The following is a 14,804-nucleotide window of genomic DNA, read 5'->3' on the forward strand; positions in this document are numbered from 1 at the left end:
CAAATCAGCTGATTTTGAGTCTTCAAAGCATGAACCAAACCTTCACATAGGCAGCAGCCTGACCAGGCCAGATTAGCTACGGCTGTCTTCTTTGCATGTTGCTAAACCAGGAACCAGACAATTCCAAAAACAGCAAATCTGTTACCATGAATCCATCCATCCATCCATTATCTTTACCCGTTTATTCCATTTTGGGTCACGGGGGTCGCTGGTGCCCATGTCCAGCAATCACTGTGCGAGGGGCGGGGTACACCCTGGACGGGTCGCAAGTCCATCACAGGGACACATAGAGACAAACAACCATTCACTCTCTCACTCACACCTAGAGACAATTTAGAGTTACCATCAGTCTAACATGCATGTTTTTGGTCTGTGGGAGGAAACCGGAGTACCCGGAGAAAACCCACGCATGCACGGAGAGAACATGCAAACTCCACCCAGAAGGCACCTTGACCAGGGTTTGAACCAGGGACCTGTTCGCTGAGAGGCAGCAGCTCTACCAGTTGCGCCACCCTGCTGCCCACCATGAATCCAATTATATGCAATTTTGGCATCCTCGATTGACAGCAGAGATAGACACATCACATTCCACTTCCTCCAGAGATATATCCAGCTGCATACATGTCGTCCGGGCAGACATGAGGGCTCTCCAGGACCCTGTCGCTTTGTTGAAAAGATCTTGTCATTTGCGTTGAAAGTCCAGTTGGTCAGATCCAAAACAGTAGTTATGAAGTTATGAAGGCCACCATCAGATCAACCAGGGCTCATAACACCTGAGCAGAGCCACAGACTGATCGACTCCATGCCACACTGCATTGCTGCAGTAATCCAGGCTAAAGGAGCAACAACTAAGTACTGATGCTGTACATGCTCATACTTTTCGTGTTCATACTTTAAAGTTGTCCAACATTTCAAAAAATCCTTTATTTTAATTGGTCTTAAATAATATTCTAATTTTCTGAGATACTGAATTTGGGGTTTTCATTAGTTATCAGTTATAATCATCAACAATGAAAGAAATAAACATTTGAAATATATCAGTCTGTGTGTAATGAATGAATATACAAGTTCCACTTCTTGAATGGAATTACTGAAATAAATCAACATTTTCATGATATTCTAATTTTACAACCAGCACCTGTAAACCATTTCTTCCAGCATAAAGTAAATTGGTTCTTTATGTCATCTACTTCTGCAGTTATTCTCTCCATCCTGTATATGTTCAATGTTGGGCTCTCCACTGAAAGACAATTTTTCTTCAGGGCTTTTTTGCACGCCACTAATAAAATATTAAAGAAATATATGTCTATCACATTCATAATTTCTTAAAAAAAAAAAAATCCTCTTTGTTTAAAACTGTGGCATGGAAGGTGGTGGGTGACATGCATTCCTCCACACTATGGCCCTCATTTACTGAAGACAAAACACGGTCAGACACCCCAACTGTAGCACGTGTTTGTCAGTGCAGAACAGTATTTGAAGTTTCAAAATTTATTTTAAAAAAAGTTATTTATTGTCCAGTTTTCAGAGGAACGCGTCCAGCAAAGCATAGTTTACGTAAGTCTCCTCAGCTTGCACAGGTAAATGGGTCCAAAGTTAGCAGCTAAGTGGGGGATGACCATCTCACCCAGGTGGAGGTCCCGAGCAAAGTGAAAGGTGTTCCTGAACATCTGCACAAGAGGGCGCAGACTGACAACCTAAATGCAGAGGTGACAGGAAAAAGAAAGAAAACAATTAATACTTGGTCTAAGCTGAGTATCTATGACAAAAAAAAAAAAGAGCTGAAAGGGATATTTTGGCCATTTTGAAGAGTAAATGGAAAAATTACAACTTATATTCTGTAGAAAGTCTTTTGAACAACCTCAGCTTGGAGACAGTTTAATTTTGACAAGACTGATGAGAGCAGCAGTGTGCCGTCATCTTTATACTTCAATCGTTAAACTTTAACACACAACTATTTCAGTAGAACTATTATGGAATTCTTGCTGAAAATACACTGGTGAAGATTCTCGGTCATCCAGGACATGGTAAATTTAAAAAAGTTCAAGACAAAAACAACTGGACTTTATTTGTAACAGAAGACGGTTTGCTCCTCATCCGAGGAGCTTTCTCAGTTCAAAGAGCAGTGAGTGTGTGGTTCAAGCTGTAAAGCTGAGGCAAGCTCGAAACATATGCAGATTGTTGGAAATGCTGCCCCGACCAAAGCTCCCAGGAAGAAGTCCGCTCCGAAAGCAAAGAAGGAAGGACCCTGCATCCAGAACTGCATCATGTCCGTCGTGGCAGACTGCAAGGAGTGGAAGGGAGCGGCTCTGCCGGCGCTGGCCGGGAAAGGAGTGGACGTGAGCAAGGCTAACAAACACATCAACACCGCTGTCACGAAGCTGGTCGCCCAGGGCACCCTGAGCCAGACTAAAGGCACCGGGGCCTCCGGATCATTCAAGCTCACTAACAAAAAGCCTGCAGTCACCAACCAGCTAAAAAGGTGGTGGAAAAAGGCTCCTGCTAAAGTCAAGAAGACCACCGCAGCCAAGAAACTCGCTGCTAAGAAGCTAAAGGCAGTCAAGAAGTCCCTGAAGAAAGCACTGGTCAAGAAGGCAGTAAAGAAGGTGACCAAGAGCCCCAAGGTCACTCCTAAGAAGACCAAGAAGTAAACTTGTCTTCATCAGCCCTTCATCCTGCACTCAGTGCAACAAACTCCTGCTGGAAGTGACCCCAGGCTGCGTTAGCAGCACCACAGCTAGCAGCTGCCACTTTTATCGCTTCCAAACAACCACAAAGGTCCACGTGAAAACTCGTTTAATGCAACACTGACAACAATACAAAGATCTATGAAAAAATTGTTCCTATACTGCTTGGAGCCATTTTAGGAAGGTAGAAATTCTCTTTGGTCTTAGATGTTTAGACAAGTTTCATCAGTCCTGTCAGAATTAAACCTTGTTTCTGCAAACAGAGGTAACATTATTGTTCATAACGTTCCCACTTCAAAAGAGTGAATTATCCCTTTAAGACGTTTATTAACAATCAATTATCAGCATGAAGTGAATCTTTCTTTCTTCTTGATATTGTTCCTCTAACCTCAAGGTGGATGTTGTGCTCCTCCTGAGCTTGCTGTACGGCTTGTTCCACCACGCTCTGGTTCTGGTTCTGAGAGAGCGTGCACGTGGAATAAACAATCTCACCACCAGGACAAGCTGCTAGGATTCCCGCTCTACAAGAGAGAGTGTGAAATGAATACAGGTTACATTACAGTTACTGCTCCATCAGTGGTGTTGGTGTAAAATGTTAGACTTTGTATAAAACAGGAGGGAGTAACTCTTAAGGTCTACATCTGTTTCTGGATTCAGGCTGACCGGGGAGGCCTTGGGCTCGCACCAAGTACGGTCACTGAAACAGGGTGGGTCCAGGTGCCCCAGGAGGGGGAGGGACATCTACCATATGGATGGGGTAGCCAGTGGGAATGGTTGCCTCTTGTCGTTGTAGCACCATGGTGAAACCTCACCTACTGGTGGTTCCTGCTGGTAATGTGCTCATCGAGCACGACAAAGACGTCGTCCCATGCGTCAATCTGGTAATTTGATAAGCCAGACCACAAACTCTTTGTGTGATGCCTGAAATAGTAAGACCCAGCCAGGACTGTCCTTCTGAATTATTAAAATGGGCGACCCCTGGGCTTGGGTTCGTGTCCTGTGGCTCATGGCCAATCAGGTCTCAGCAGGGCTAAGAGTTGGGTCCAGTAAGACTTGGCAAATCAACCTACCTAGCAGTGAGACTAACCCGCTAGGCACAGGACGGTCCCACAAACAGTGAGCGTGAGCATGAAGATGGTCGTCACACTACCATACTCTGGCATTTTGTGCTCAGTGTAACAAACCAAGTTGAATGCAACAACGTGTACAGTCATTTTCATGCAGGTGGATCAGGACTGGTCTGGAAACACCTTTTCATGCACACATTTTTCTCCATTTGACTATTTCACGTTGAAACTTGGGTCAAGTTATGGATACATTAAAGTAGAGCCCGATCGATATGGACATTTTGACTATCACCGATACCGATATTGGGAGGGGCTAATGCTGATGCCCGATATATTGGCTGGACATTTTTGATCTTTGTCCACCCCATAAATCTAAGTTAACAGCTACTTTTAAACCTGTTTTAACACTTGAAGTCTTGAAACTTCTTCCTAACGTGCGTTCACATTTTCTGTCCTCCACTATTTACCATAAAGTTATCAAGTGTTACAAAAATATAAATTAAACAAAGAAAAGCCCTTCCCTGTTCATTGTTTAAATAAACAGTCATTCACGTACGGTGAAGTCCTAATTAGTATTGACCGCAGCGGCGTTATTTTTATTCTTTGCAGAGACGTAAAGGTTTCAGACAAACAATGCATTTCATTGAGGATGACAAAGATAATGTTACCAACACTGATATATTTTAACCTTACATTCGATTTATTGTTCTGGCTGAAGTTTTACAAGGCCATAGCCTATGCTAGGTTATCTAAATGTTAGCTTGACAGGCAAATGGCAAGTGGGTTGGAGGATTGAAGAGAATTTATTATTGTTGATATTTAATTTTACAGATCATTTAAAATAAACTTACCATGCTCTGTTCAGCAAAATAGGCTACACTGTATTGTTCACTGCTTCGGCTGTGCTGTGAGACAAGTGTGCAGCACGATCATGACTTGAAAGTACGGTAGTCTGCATGCACGCTCTGCTGGATACACTGTACAATTACACGATTTGCAAGTAAGGACACGGCTTGTTCCCAACATTTCAGGGGTGAAAATTAGAAGTGGTTATACTGGCACATAATGGGCCAGTTATCACCGATACTGATAGGTCCCCAAACGCCTATATTGGCCTAAAATATCGGCCCTACTGATACATCAGTCAGGCTCTACTTTAAAGTAGCCACTTTTTGCATGTAATTAATCCAAATTTAAGACTGTAGTTCAAAAAGAAGGTGTTTTTGTAAAAAAGAAAGAGCATTGCAATGTGTGGTTCCTAATGTGAAGCACGGTGCGTACTTAAACCTAGGCCTAAAGTGAACTAAAGTATGGATATGGCTAAACGGTTTGCCTCGGAAGAGCAAGACCTTATAATATTTTACAGTAGTCTTAAAGTAGAGCAATAATTTCCAGATTTCCCGAAGGTCTTACACAATGTCTCTCTTTAGACTTTAGCTGCCTTTTCACTCATTTTCAGCTAGCAGCAATTTGAGAATCATCTTGTTGTGTTAATGCAGTTGTATCTGTCGTACCTGGTTATCTTTGGTATTTTTCATAGATTCCACTAAACAAATGTCAGTAGATGGCATCTTTGAAAAAGATGGTAGGAAGCCAAATTATTAAATACCGTATTTTCTGCCGTACACGTCACACCGCCCTATAAGTCACATCAGTCCAAATATGTCTAATAAAGTAGAAAAATCCATCACTATGTCGCTTCGCCGTATACGTCGCATCTATTATGCATCACAGGTGACGCCACACATTTGTTATGCGTCACCATTGACAACCCGGAAACATGGGCCGGTGTTGTGCCAAAAATCGATGGGCTGCCAAATGGTGGCCGCAGGAGTGTGCACGAGAGGACTTTAACAAGCATTTTTTCCTTAATAAAATGCACTTTGACGGTCAAATCAGCTGCATTTCAAAAGCCGATACGCTGAAGCAGAGGGCGACTCGCTGTGCATTTCATCGAAATTTCCCAAGATAAACACCTAAAAACAATTATTTGTTTGCTCGACTTTATAGTAAAGGTGAGTCTCAGTTGAACTTTTCCTTAATAAATGCACTTCAATGGTCAAATCAGCTGCATTTCGCCGGGGCAGCGCAGCAAAATGAAGTTGATTTGACGGTTGCTCCAGGCAGACGAAGGTGGCAGACTATGGCAAGCCGATTGTGTCATTAATAGCCACTTTTACCCATTACATAATACAATGGCATGCCATACTGCTCGGCTGCCATCTAGTGGCTGAAAATGGTAGTGTTCAATATTTTAAGTCAATGAATGAAAACGGTCACATCTCAGCCAAAAACTGGTTTATAAAAACAGGAAAAAAAATCCATTAATATGTTGCTTTGGCGTATAAGTCACAGGGCGTGTAAATTATGCAAAAAACCTGCAACTTATAGTGTGAAAAATATGGTAGGTTTCAAGAAGTTGTCTGTAATGTGTCAACAGAGCCCTGGTTCATGTCTCTCGGTCCTGAAAGGCTCATAGGTCAGAGTTCAGTTTCATCGTATGAAACTAGACCGCAAACATCTCTGACAATAGTTGAGTCCTAGAACTTGTCTGCAAATGAGTAAAGAAGCTGCCAGATCTTGAAAAAACCTGGAGAATTATTATTATTATTTTAAGAGAACTTTAAAAAGTTTGGCTTTTTGAGAAAAAAAATAAATAAATAAATAAATCAAACGTACATCTTGAAACTGGTTACAATATGTCAAGACTGTCTTTAAAGAACCTTTACCCCATGACTGACATGTGTGAGACTCTATCAGCAGTTTTACAAATATACAAACAGTACAAAAAATGCATTTATTAGCGTGTCTAATTCTCGGGTTCTGGTTCAACCAAACTTACAGCAGCAACTCCAGCTGCAGCTGTGGTAGCCTTTGCCTCTCACCAGTCCTCATCTTACTGAAGATGTTGTTGTCGTCTTCGATGAGGGAATGTCTGTCTGTGGTGCAGGGAGCGTCAACAAGCACCTGAACACAGGTAAACAAAGGTTGGTGATGTCTCAAAAAGTGTTGCAGTAGAGAAATGATTTACTGTGAAAATACTGAGTGAATACTGAGCTGAAGGGCCGCCGAAACTGGTAAAGAATACACAACTGGAACAGTGACATTAGAACAAGCAGAACACAAGCTGATATTAGTACACTATAGTACTTAAGAGTCAAAAGTTACAAAATAGTAGCAACAATTTGAATATAGCCAAACCTTAGCTAAAGCTTTATGTATCAACTGTAGCTAAAAGTACAAAACCAAAGCTAAAAGCTAAAAGCAACCAAATTGTTGCGACAATAAACTAAACCAAAACAAATCCACAAGGAACCAAGCCATAACTAAAAGCTTAAAGTAGTCATTGCTAAAAGCTAAAATGAGCAAAACTGTTTAAAAAAACTAAAACTGAAGCTAAAATAAAAAAATTGTAAAACCATCCTAAAAGCTAAAAGTAACAAACGAGTAGCTAAAAGTTAAGATGAGCAAAAAAATATTGATAAAAGTTCAAATTAGTAAAACAAAAGATAATGGGTAAAAAAATAAATAAATAGCAAAATCATAACTAAAAGCAAAAAAGCTAAAGCCTCACATTAGCAAAACAGTAGGAAAAGCTATAAAAATGCAATTGTAGCTAAAATATAAAATGAGCTAAACAGTAGCATAACAAAGTAGCAAAGGAAGACATTAGCACCATTTGCTGAAGGAGATGTGAAGGAACAAGGTTTTTAGAGAAATTCAAGAGATGCCAACAACAAAGTCCATGCTCAATAATCCAGGTACACAATCCAACATTTTTCAGTCAGGTCATCTGGACAGTTTCTTCTTTTTGTGCTGAAACATTTCTCTTTCGATCCAGAAGGCTTCATCAGTCAAAGAAACACAACACAGCTGATTCTTCCCCCAACAGCTTACTCCAAAGTGGAACAAACCAGGCATCAAGAGATGCCGTCTTTCTATTTGGATTATGTTGTAAATGAAGTTAAATAATTCAATAAGCACAAGAGTTACCAATAATAAAGTTCATAAAATACTATTCCAGACCAAGCTCAAGTTTTGAGACATTCATTCAACCTTTATCTCTACAGGTTAGTCTCACTGAGTCACGAGGACTCGTTTACAAGAGAGACCTGATTTAACAAAAAACACAGATGAGGGACAGACAACAACAAAACAATCGTATAAAAGCATATACTGTCAAATGAAAATAAAAAGTGAAAACAGCTAGATTATGAGGCGGTGTAGAAAACTAAAAACAGGAACATGTCTGCGTTGGTTCTTGCCATGAACTTAACAGATGTTTGAAGCCACTTAGAGAGGTCAAGATCGAGAGCTTCAGGTCTTTTTGCAAGATATTCCAGGAAACAGGAGCAGAGTAGGAGAAGACACTTTTGTATAGTTCAGTCCTCACTGAGGGAACACTGCAGGTAATAATGTCCTGAGAGCGCACGCTGTAGCTGCACTCACACAGAGACATGTAGGAGGAGATGTATGAAGGCAACAGACCAAGAAGTGATTTAAAGATGAAAATGTACCAGTGAGAGAGTCTGTGTGAAGTTAATGATGACCAGGTAACCAGTGAATACTGGGTGCAGTGGTGGGTACGATAATCACAGCCAGTTATGAATCTTAGTGCACCATGATAGACAGCATCCAACATCTGCAGGGTTCTTGAAGGAGCGTTCATGTAAATGATGTCACCGTAATCAATGGAGGGAAGGAAAGTCACAGATACAAGGTGTTTCCTAACATTCAGGGTTAGACAGGATCTGTTTCTGAAAAAGAAACCCAGTTTAACTTTCAGTTTCTTAATAGGTTTTTGACATGAGGCTTAAAAGAGAGATGTGAGTCGACCAAGATGCTCAAGTGTTTAAAAGAGTTGACAAACTAATAGGAACACCATTTGTAGATAAGATCGAACAAAGAACTGCTGGTACTGACTTCCTGTTTGAAAAAAGCATTCCTTTGGTTTTGTCTGCGTTTAGCACAAGTTTGAGGTGGAACAAATCAGTCTGGATGATGTTGAATGCAGACGGTAAAATACTGGAAAACCTTAGCAACTGTTTTAGCTCGACAATAAACAACTGTGTCATCAGCATAGAATTGTAAGGATGCATCAGGGATGATCTGACCTATGTTATTCATATATATTGTGGAGGACGGATCCTAATACTGAGCCTTGTGGTACACCATTGTTGACTGCTAAATAACTGGAGGAAGTACCATTATGTTGAACACATTGCCTCAGATCTGAGAGAGTTAGAGAACCAACCAATGGTGTGTTCTGAGAAACCAGTTTCTGAGAGTTTATGACACAAGATGTTCTGATCCACAGTGTCAAAAGCTTTAGACAGGTCTAAGAAAAGTGCAGCACAATAATCCTTAGCATCCAGTGCTTCAACATGGTTAATGTAGCACAAAACATGCAGAAGTAGCTTGACTTCAAAACATTTATGGACAAACATGGCTGGCCAACGTAATCAGGAGCACATGGCTGTATGACAGTCACTTACTCTATCAAAGGAGTTCCTCTCAACCTCTCCCCACATGGTACCGTCAAAGGAGGTGATGAGAAGTTTGTCATCCGTCAAAAACTGCTTAGGAATGTAGCTGTGGAGGACCCCTTTCAGACGCTTTGTTCGCGACACTGAAGAGTCATTTAAGCAAAAAAACCCTGGGACATGAACACAGCATGGAAGACGATGAACAGAGAACCACCAGAAGAGACTCGGTGAAGGAGCAAACTATCAGCTTACTGATCAGCTGGGTCTGAAGTAAAGCCAGGCTCTTGCCACCTGGAGCAGCACAGAGGTCGAGCACCATGTGACCCAGTTGAACGTCTAGTGCGAGACATGGCAACACAGACGCTGCATCCATCAGGTAATAATCCAACAGGCCAAACTGGTCTGGTCTGCATATGTGATGAGGAAACTTAGGTTAGATTAGGCCCTTATTACAACACTTTCAGGTCTTGTCAACTTTTCCTCACCTGGGAGGCTTGAAGCGTGTGATATCTCCTCTTTGAAACACAAAGCACTGCACATTTGAGCTAATCTGTAGAGGAGATTGTAGCAGACCGTCAGCCTCAGCTCTGCTCATCGAAGAATCACTGGGATCTGTTTTAGCTTCACCCTCAACGATGTGCTCAGATGATGTCAGGGCTGTAAAAGAGGAAGAAACAAAAAGATCGAAAGGCTTTGCATTTGTTGAAGGCTTGCATATCTCCTGCCAAGGCTTGTGCAGGAGTTTTAAACAGGATTAACTTCTAATGAGAGGAGACGGACTTAAAGCCATTTTGGTCCAACCTTGCACACGCCCAATCTCATGCTACAGTGCAGGACCGCTCTGCTAGTGCTCGAAGGATGCTTTGTGAATAATGCTCAGCAACAACCGCCCCCAACTGTAGCTCAATATGTGTCAAAGTGACTGAGTCATAATGTTTTGGGTTAAGTTGATTAGCTAAGTCAGCCATCTTGAATTGGGTTGGCTCCAAAAGTTAATCAGGTACAGATGCACATCCAATGATTATTTTCATTAGCTATGGCAGCCATCTTGAATTGGGTTGACTTCACTTTTTACACAGGTAGTCTCATTGAGACACAAGGTTTCGACTTCAAAAGTTAATGAAGTGTAGATGTATATGTAATTATTACTTTCTGATTTTTAAACCCATCCAGCAGTTAATGAGATATTTTGTTAACAGTCAGTTCAGTCAAGAAGACATCAAGACAACACCATCAGCCATCCTTAACACATACTGAGCACGATCAGCTACAATCACACTGAAACCACGTTCAAAACCTGTAAAACTGGTTTTGTTGTAGCCATTTAGCTTTCCATACGTGAACAAAAAGAGCTCTATCCACCAGTAAGTAACCAGTAAGCAAGCAAAGAGGCCTGAACCAGCATGACTTGTTTCAACATAAAGGCACACACACCAACTTGGTCTTTGATGAAGTCTCTGCATCCCTGGGCTTCGAGTTCTGCCAGGTCAACATCGCTAGCAAAAATATTGATCAGGGCGCCGTACTTTCTCTCCGACAGCAGGGCGACTCTGACTGATGGCCACCGTGGCCCCAGCTCGGGACCATACGTGGCATCAAAGTGCTGCAGGGCCAGCCTGGTGGGAGGGTGCTTGGGACGAGTAGCAGCCTGTTGAGGAGAAAAATAGTTACAAGTATGTTTACTTTATGATCGTACAGTGCTTTGAGAAATTATTCATATCCTTTAAGCTTGTCCATATTTTATTTTAACCACAAACTTTAAAGACTTTTACTGAAATTGTATGCAAAAGACCAAGTAGCACATATCTGTGCTAAACCAAAGACCTTGAGTTGTGGTCTGATCTGAGCTCCTTCTTCTGCTGTGCTCCTTCTGTCAAACTGAAAATGGGACTTCTGGTTTTCTTTCAACAATTACATTGTTCTTGTCCCTTTTTCATACTGTCCAGACCTGTGAAGCACAGCAAACAGTGGTGCTGTGCACAGACTGTCCCATCACAGGTCTCTGCCTGTCACTTTAGGTGGCCAGGCCTTGGTTAGTTTACGGTTGTGCCATAGATTTTCCGTTTACAGATGATGGACTGGACAGAGCTCTGAACTTCACCGTTTTTCAAATTGCAACAAGGACAGAAGTTGCAAATGATGTATGAGCCTAACATGCATGCTTTGAGGAGACTGGAGCACCTGCAGTAACCCTATACACGTATGTTATTTCATCTGTTTGTTGAGAACGTACCCATTTATCTTTTACTCGGTTCCGTTGAGGCGTTAGGTTCCTCAAACCTTTAACTTTTCTCAATAAAAGCCTTGACTTCTCTAAGAACAGCGCCATTCCACGGTGCTACAACCTCCTTCGTCCGACTTTTTCTTCACCGTCCTAACGTTAGTTCCGCACTTCCTTGATGGGCGGACCTTACAGAAACTCGGCGTGTGATTGGACAATATTAACGTCCATAAAGCCTTTGAGCCAATGGTAAACGGCTTAGACGGAAACTTCTAATCGTTTCCGGCGTGTGACCGACCTTGCGTCTTCTAACAGGGACACCAGTAGTTTTTCACGTCAGTTCGCTGATTTTTTGATACATTTTATTTTAGTAAATATGGTTTTCGAGAAGAAAATGATTACGTATGGAGATCCTGACGATAAGGTATTAAAACATTAGTAATACAATAATAGAAGTTCGTATTTAATGTGTGCATGTGGTAGTCCTTGTGTTACCGAACTAGTGTCTGTGTGAACAGATCCACAACAGGATCAGCTGCTTTGGACACAAATAGCACTTTCAGCACGTGGACTTTGACTGAAATTGTAATATTGTATACCACGAGAGTGTTCCCATTCTGTTTAGGTTTTACTGTAAAGACAAGATTTAAAATAAATACTAGAACCTCATCAACCACATAAGTACAGTGATACACTGGACTTAAGTTTGTTCTATCCACTTAGTTCAGGTGTTGGTTTAAGTTCCTAGATTATTTATTTCTGTAGCTGACTAAAACTAACCAGATTGTGTTTACCTGTCTGACAGGAGGGAGACGCACCTGAAGAGGAGGAGGAGGAGGAAGAGGAGGAAATGGTGGTAAGTTGATTGGGAATAATCAAAACTCTGAACAGATGAGCCCACATTTGTTTAAACTGTTATGTTTGTTTGTTTGTTTGTGTATATCTATAGTCTGTTGTTTCAAGATATTTGTGGTATAACCCCCCCCACCCCCAACACACACACACACACACACACACTCAATGAAGCTTCTGAGGACATAAAACTCCAAATTTTAATTTTGTGAAAAATAAAGTGGAACTTTTTTTTTTGTATTATAGATTTTTTTCTTAAAGGGATGTTCTGACTATTTTTAAAAAAGGGTTCTGTACAGAGAATATGAAGAATGAATATCTTACCTGTTGTAGATGTTTTTTTTAACAGTTACAGTTAGAGTCTGGCGGGGCTGATGGAGCTAATGGTTAATTTAAACACAACTCAGATGTTGGGTAGATGCAACCAAAGACAATTTTTATCTTAAAACAACCCCATTCTCTAAAGGACAAATAAATCGTAGCAATTCATACAAATGCTGTTTCATAGACCAGGGGCATCCAGACGTTTTCATTTGTGGGCCAACACTGCCGCGAGGAAAGGACTTGCAGGTCACAAGAATTTGAGTTTAAGATCATTTTTAAAGAGTGCACCAGTTTTTTGATTGTATTTATTTTATTTTCTCGACAACGTGAACTATATTTTTGGAGAAAGGACAAAGTTGACCAATTTTGGAGAAGATGAAGTTCAAATTTTTTGTAAATCCAAAACACTCAAAGACTCAAACATTAATCATATATATATATATTTTTTTTAAATTAATTTAATTTGTTGGGTCTGTTGTTTTTTGTTGTGCATGGAAAGTTCATTTTTGTCTATTCTCGGAAACAAAAGCACAATATGAGTAACTGGTCTTTAAAACCATCATTAAAAGAGGTTTATGTCCAAACGGGTGCTCGGAGTACTAATAAATCAGAGCTGGCAGTCGCTAAAACAGATTTTTGTTGAAGAGACACTTAATAAAGTTGATCCACTTGTATGTAAATGATGTCTCTTTATATTTCTTTAAAAATGTCCAATTTCCCTCCATGGATTATTAAAGCAACTGCATTTCTTTGAAAGCACTTGTTATATAAAGTTTTCTAAATCTTAATCCAAAAGTTTACTTCAGGTTTGTACCATGAAATCATAAAAAGAAGGATTAATGTAGCCAGAGGTTTCTATTGTTTTCAGTGTTGCTTATTTTGAGAAGATTTTTTTAATCTGCTTTGCTGTTGAATGTAAAGATGATATAAAAAGTGTCACAGTTACATTCGCAGAAGGTTTATCTGTGTCGGCCCCTTAAGCCTGGGGGCCAAAGTTATATTCTTAAATAGCAGTTGAGGGCCACATAAAATCACTCCAAGGGCTGAAGATGGCCCTCGGGCCTCACTTTGGACACCCTGTCAGACCTTTTCATCACCATCAGTTCTGCCTTACATAGAAGGTGCACGTCAGGTCATGCACGTCTCTCGTGACCATGAGAATACAGTAAGCTGGTAAAGGTTGAATGAATGAAAACTGATTGTGCGGTTGCTTGCAGGTGCAGCGCGGGGACAGTCAAATCAAAAATCTTATTTCTGCCCAAATGATCATGGAATGTGAAACTAACAGCGTAAATGCCAGAGAAGTAGCTTTCACTTAAACGACTACAAACTCTGTGATTGAAGTCGTTTTAACGGTAATAAACTTTGCAAGTGAAGGCTCATGAGTCCTGTCAGAGTTCAACTTTATTTCTCCAAATGGAGGTCCATCACAAAGTTATCTACAACAAGAAAGACAAATGTTTATAACCTAGAGTACCACGTGAACTTGAGACTTGTGCTGTCTTCATTCTACAAATCGTCACAAGCAGCATTAAAGGTTTGAGAAGTGAGGCGTTATTTGTTTTGAAGCATAAAGCAGGTGCTCGTGTGTCTTTCAGGACCCTTTAGAAACCGTACGAGCCAAGTGTGAGCAGACGGCACACTGTGCGCACGCCAAGGAGCGTCTGGATGCGTGTGAAGCCAGGGTGAACTCCAGGTCCCGCACGACGGAGGAGTGCACAGAAGAGCTCTTTGACTTTCTGCATGCACGGGACCATTGTGTAAGTGTGTGTTGTACACAGAGGAACAGGGGTCGCTCTGTGGCCTGTTCTGTGAAGCAGAGTTGGTTTGTTGTAGAGAAAACTTCCGGTTCAGTTCTGAGTCTTCAGTGTCACAAAGCTGGCTTACCTGACTTTATCACCATGGTAACGACTTTCACCTGTTGAGCTTCAAGTGAAGTGTCAGGTCATCTTGGTTCAGGATGAGAATATAACACCGTCTCTCAACCATCGATTCTTGTCCAACGTGGACAAAAGAACACTTTGATGTATGTGTGGACATTGTCTTCTGTCTGTGTTAGTCTGCTTCATCTGGTTTTTCACTGACAAACATCCATCCATACATCCATACATCCATCCATACATCCATACATACATCCATACATCCATACATACATCCATACATACAT

General features: G+C 41.1%; 2 protein-coding genes across 2 annotated transcripts in view; one reads left to right on the top strand and one right to left on the bottom strand.

Annotated features, from left to right (window-relative positions):
• Positions 1-1,553: 1,553 nt before the first annotated feature.
• nsun4 (NOP2/Sun RNA methyltransferase 4) lies at positions 1,554-11,586 on the bottom strand. The gene is made up of 8 exons (XM_037681499.1): positions 11,474-11,586; positions 10,675-10,888; positions 9,726-9,897; positions 9,493-9,647; positions 9,250-9,410; positions 6,597-6,721; positions 3,076-3,208; positions 1,554-1,697 (listed from the first exon to the last, which is right to left on the bottom strand). The coding sequence occupies exons 1-8, from the start codon at positions 11,567-11,569 to the stop codon at positions 1,554-1,556; spliced, it is 1,200 nt and encodes a 399-aa protein (XP_037537427.1). The 5' UTR covers positions 11,570-11,586.
• Positions 11,587-11,735: 149 nt separating this feature from the next.
• LOC119414407 (cytochrome b-c1 complex subunit 6, mitochondrial-like) overlaps positions 11,736-14,804 on the top strand; it is a 4,689-nt gene continuing 1,620 nt past the window's right edge. The window contains exons 1-3 of the mRNA XM_037681500.1: positions 11,736-11,885; positions 12,267-12,317; positions 14,236-14,397. Coding sequence (XP_037537428.1) covers positions 11,838-11,885; positions 12,267-12,317; positions 14,236-14,397 — 261 coding nt within the window. The 5' untranslated portion in view covers positions 11,736-11,837. The remainder of the gene's footprint in view (positions 11,886-12,266; positions 12,318-14,235; positions 14,398-14,804) is intronic.

This window comes from Nematolebias whitei, chromosome 9 (genome assembly GCF_014905685.2).
Source record: "Nematolebias whitei isolate Nwh7 chromosome 9, NemWhi1, whole genome shotgun sequence".
NCBI lineage: Eukaryota > Metazoa > Chordata > Actinopteri > Cyprinodontiformes > Rivulidae > Nematolebias > Nematolebias whitei.

What these genes read in the sequence shown, in the direction of transcription:
- nsun4 (XM_037681499.1), bottom strand. Translation starts at nt 11,569, where the DNA reads ATGGCGCTGTTCTTAGAGAAGTCAAGGCTTTTATTGAGAAAAGTTAAA. An exon ending in ACCGAGTAAAAGATAAATGG is followed by an intron (nt 10,889 to 11,473) that starts GTACGTTCTCAA and finishes TCTCCTCAACAG; the next exon opens with GCTGCTACTCGTCCCAAGCA. An exon ending in CTGCAGCTGGAGTTGCTGCT is followed by an intron (nt 3,209 to 6,596) that starts GTAAGTTTGGTT and finishes TCTCTCTTGTAG; the next exon opens with AGCGGGAATCCTAGCAGCTT.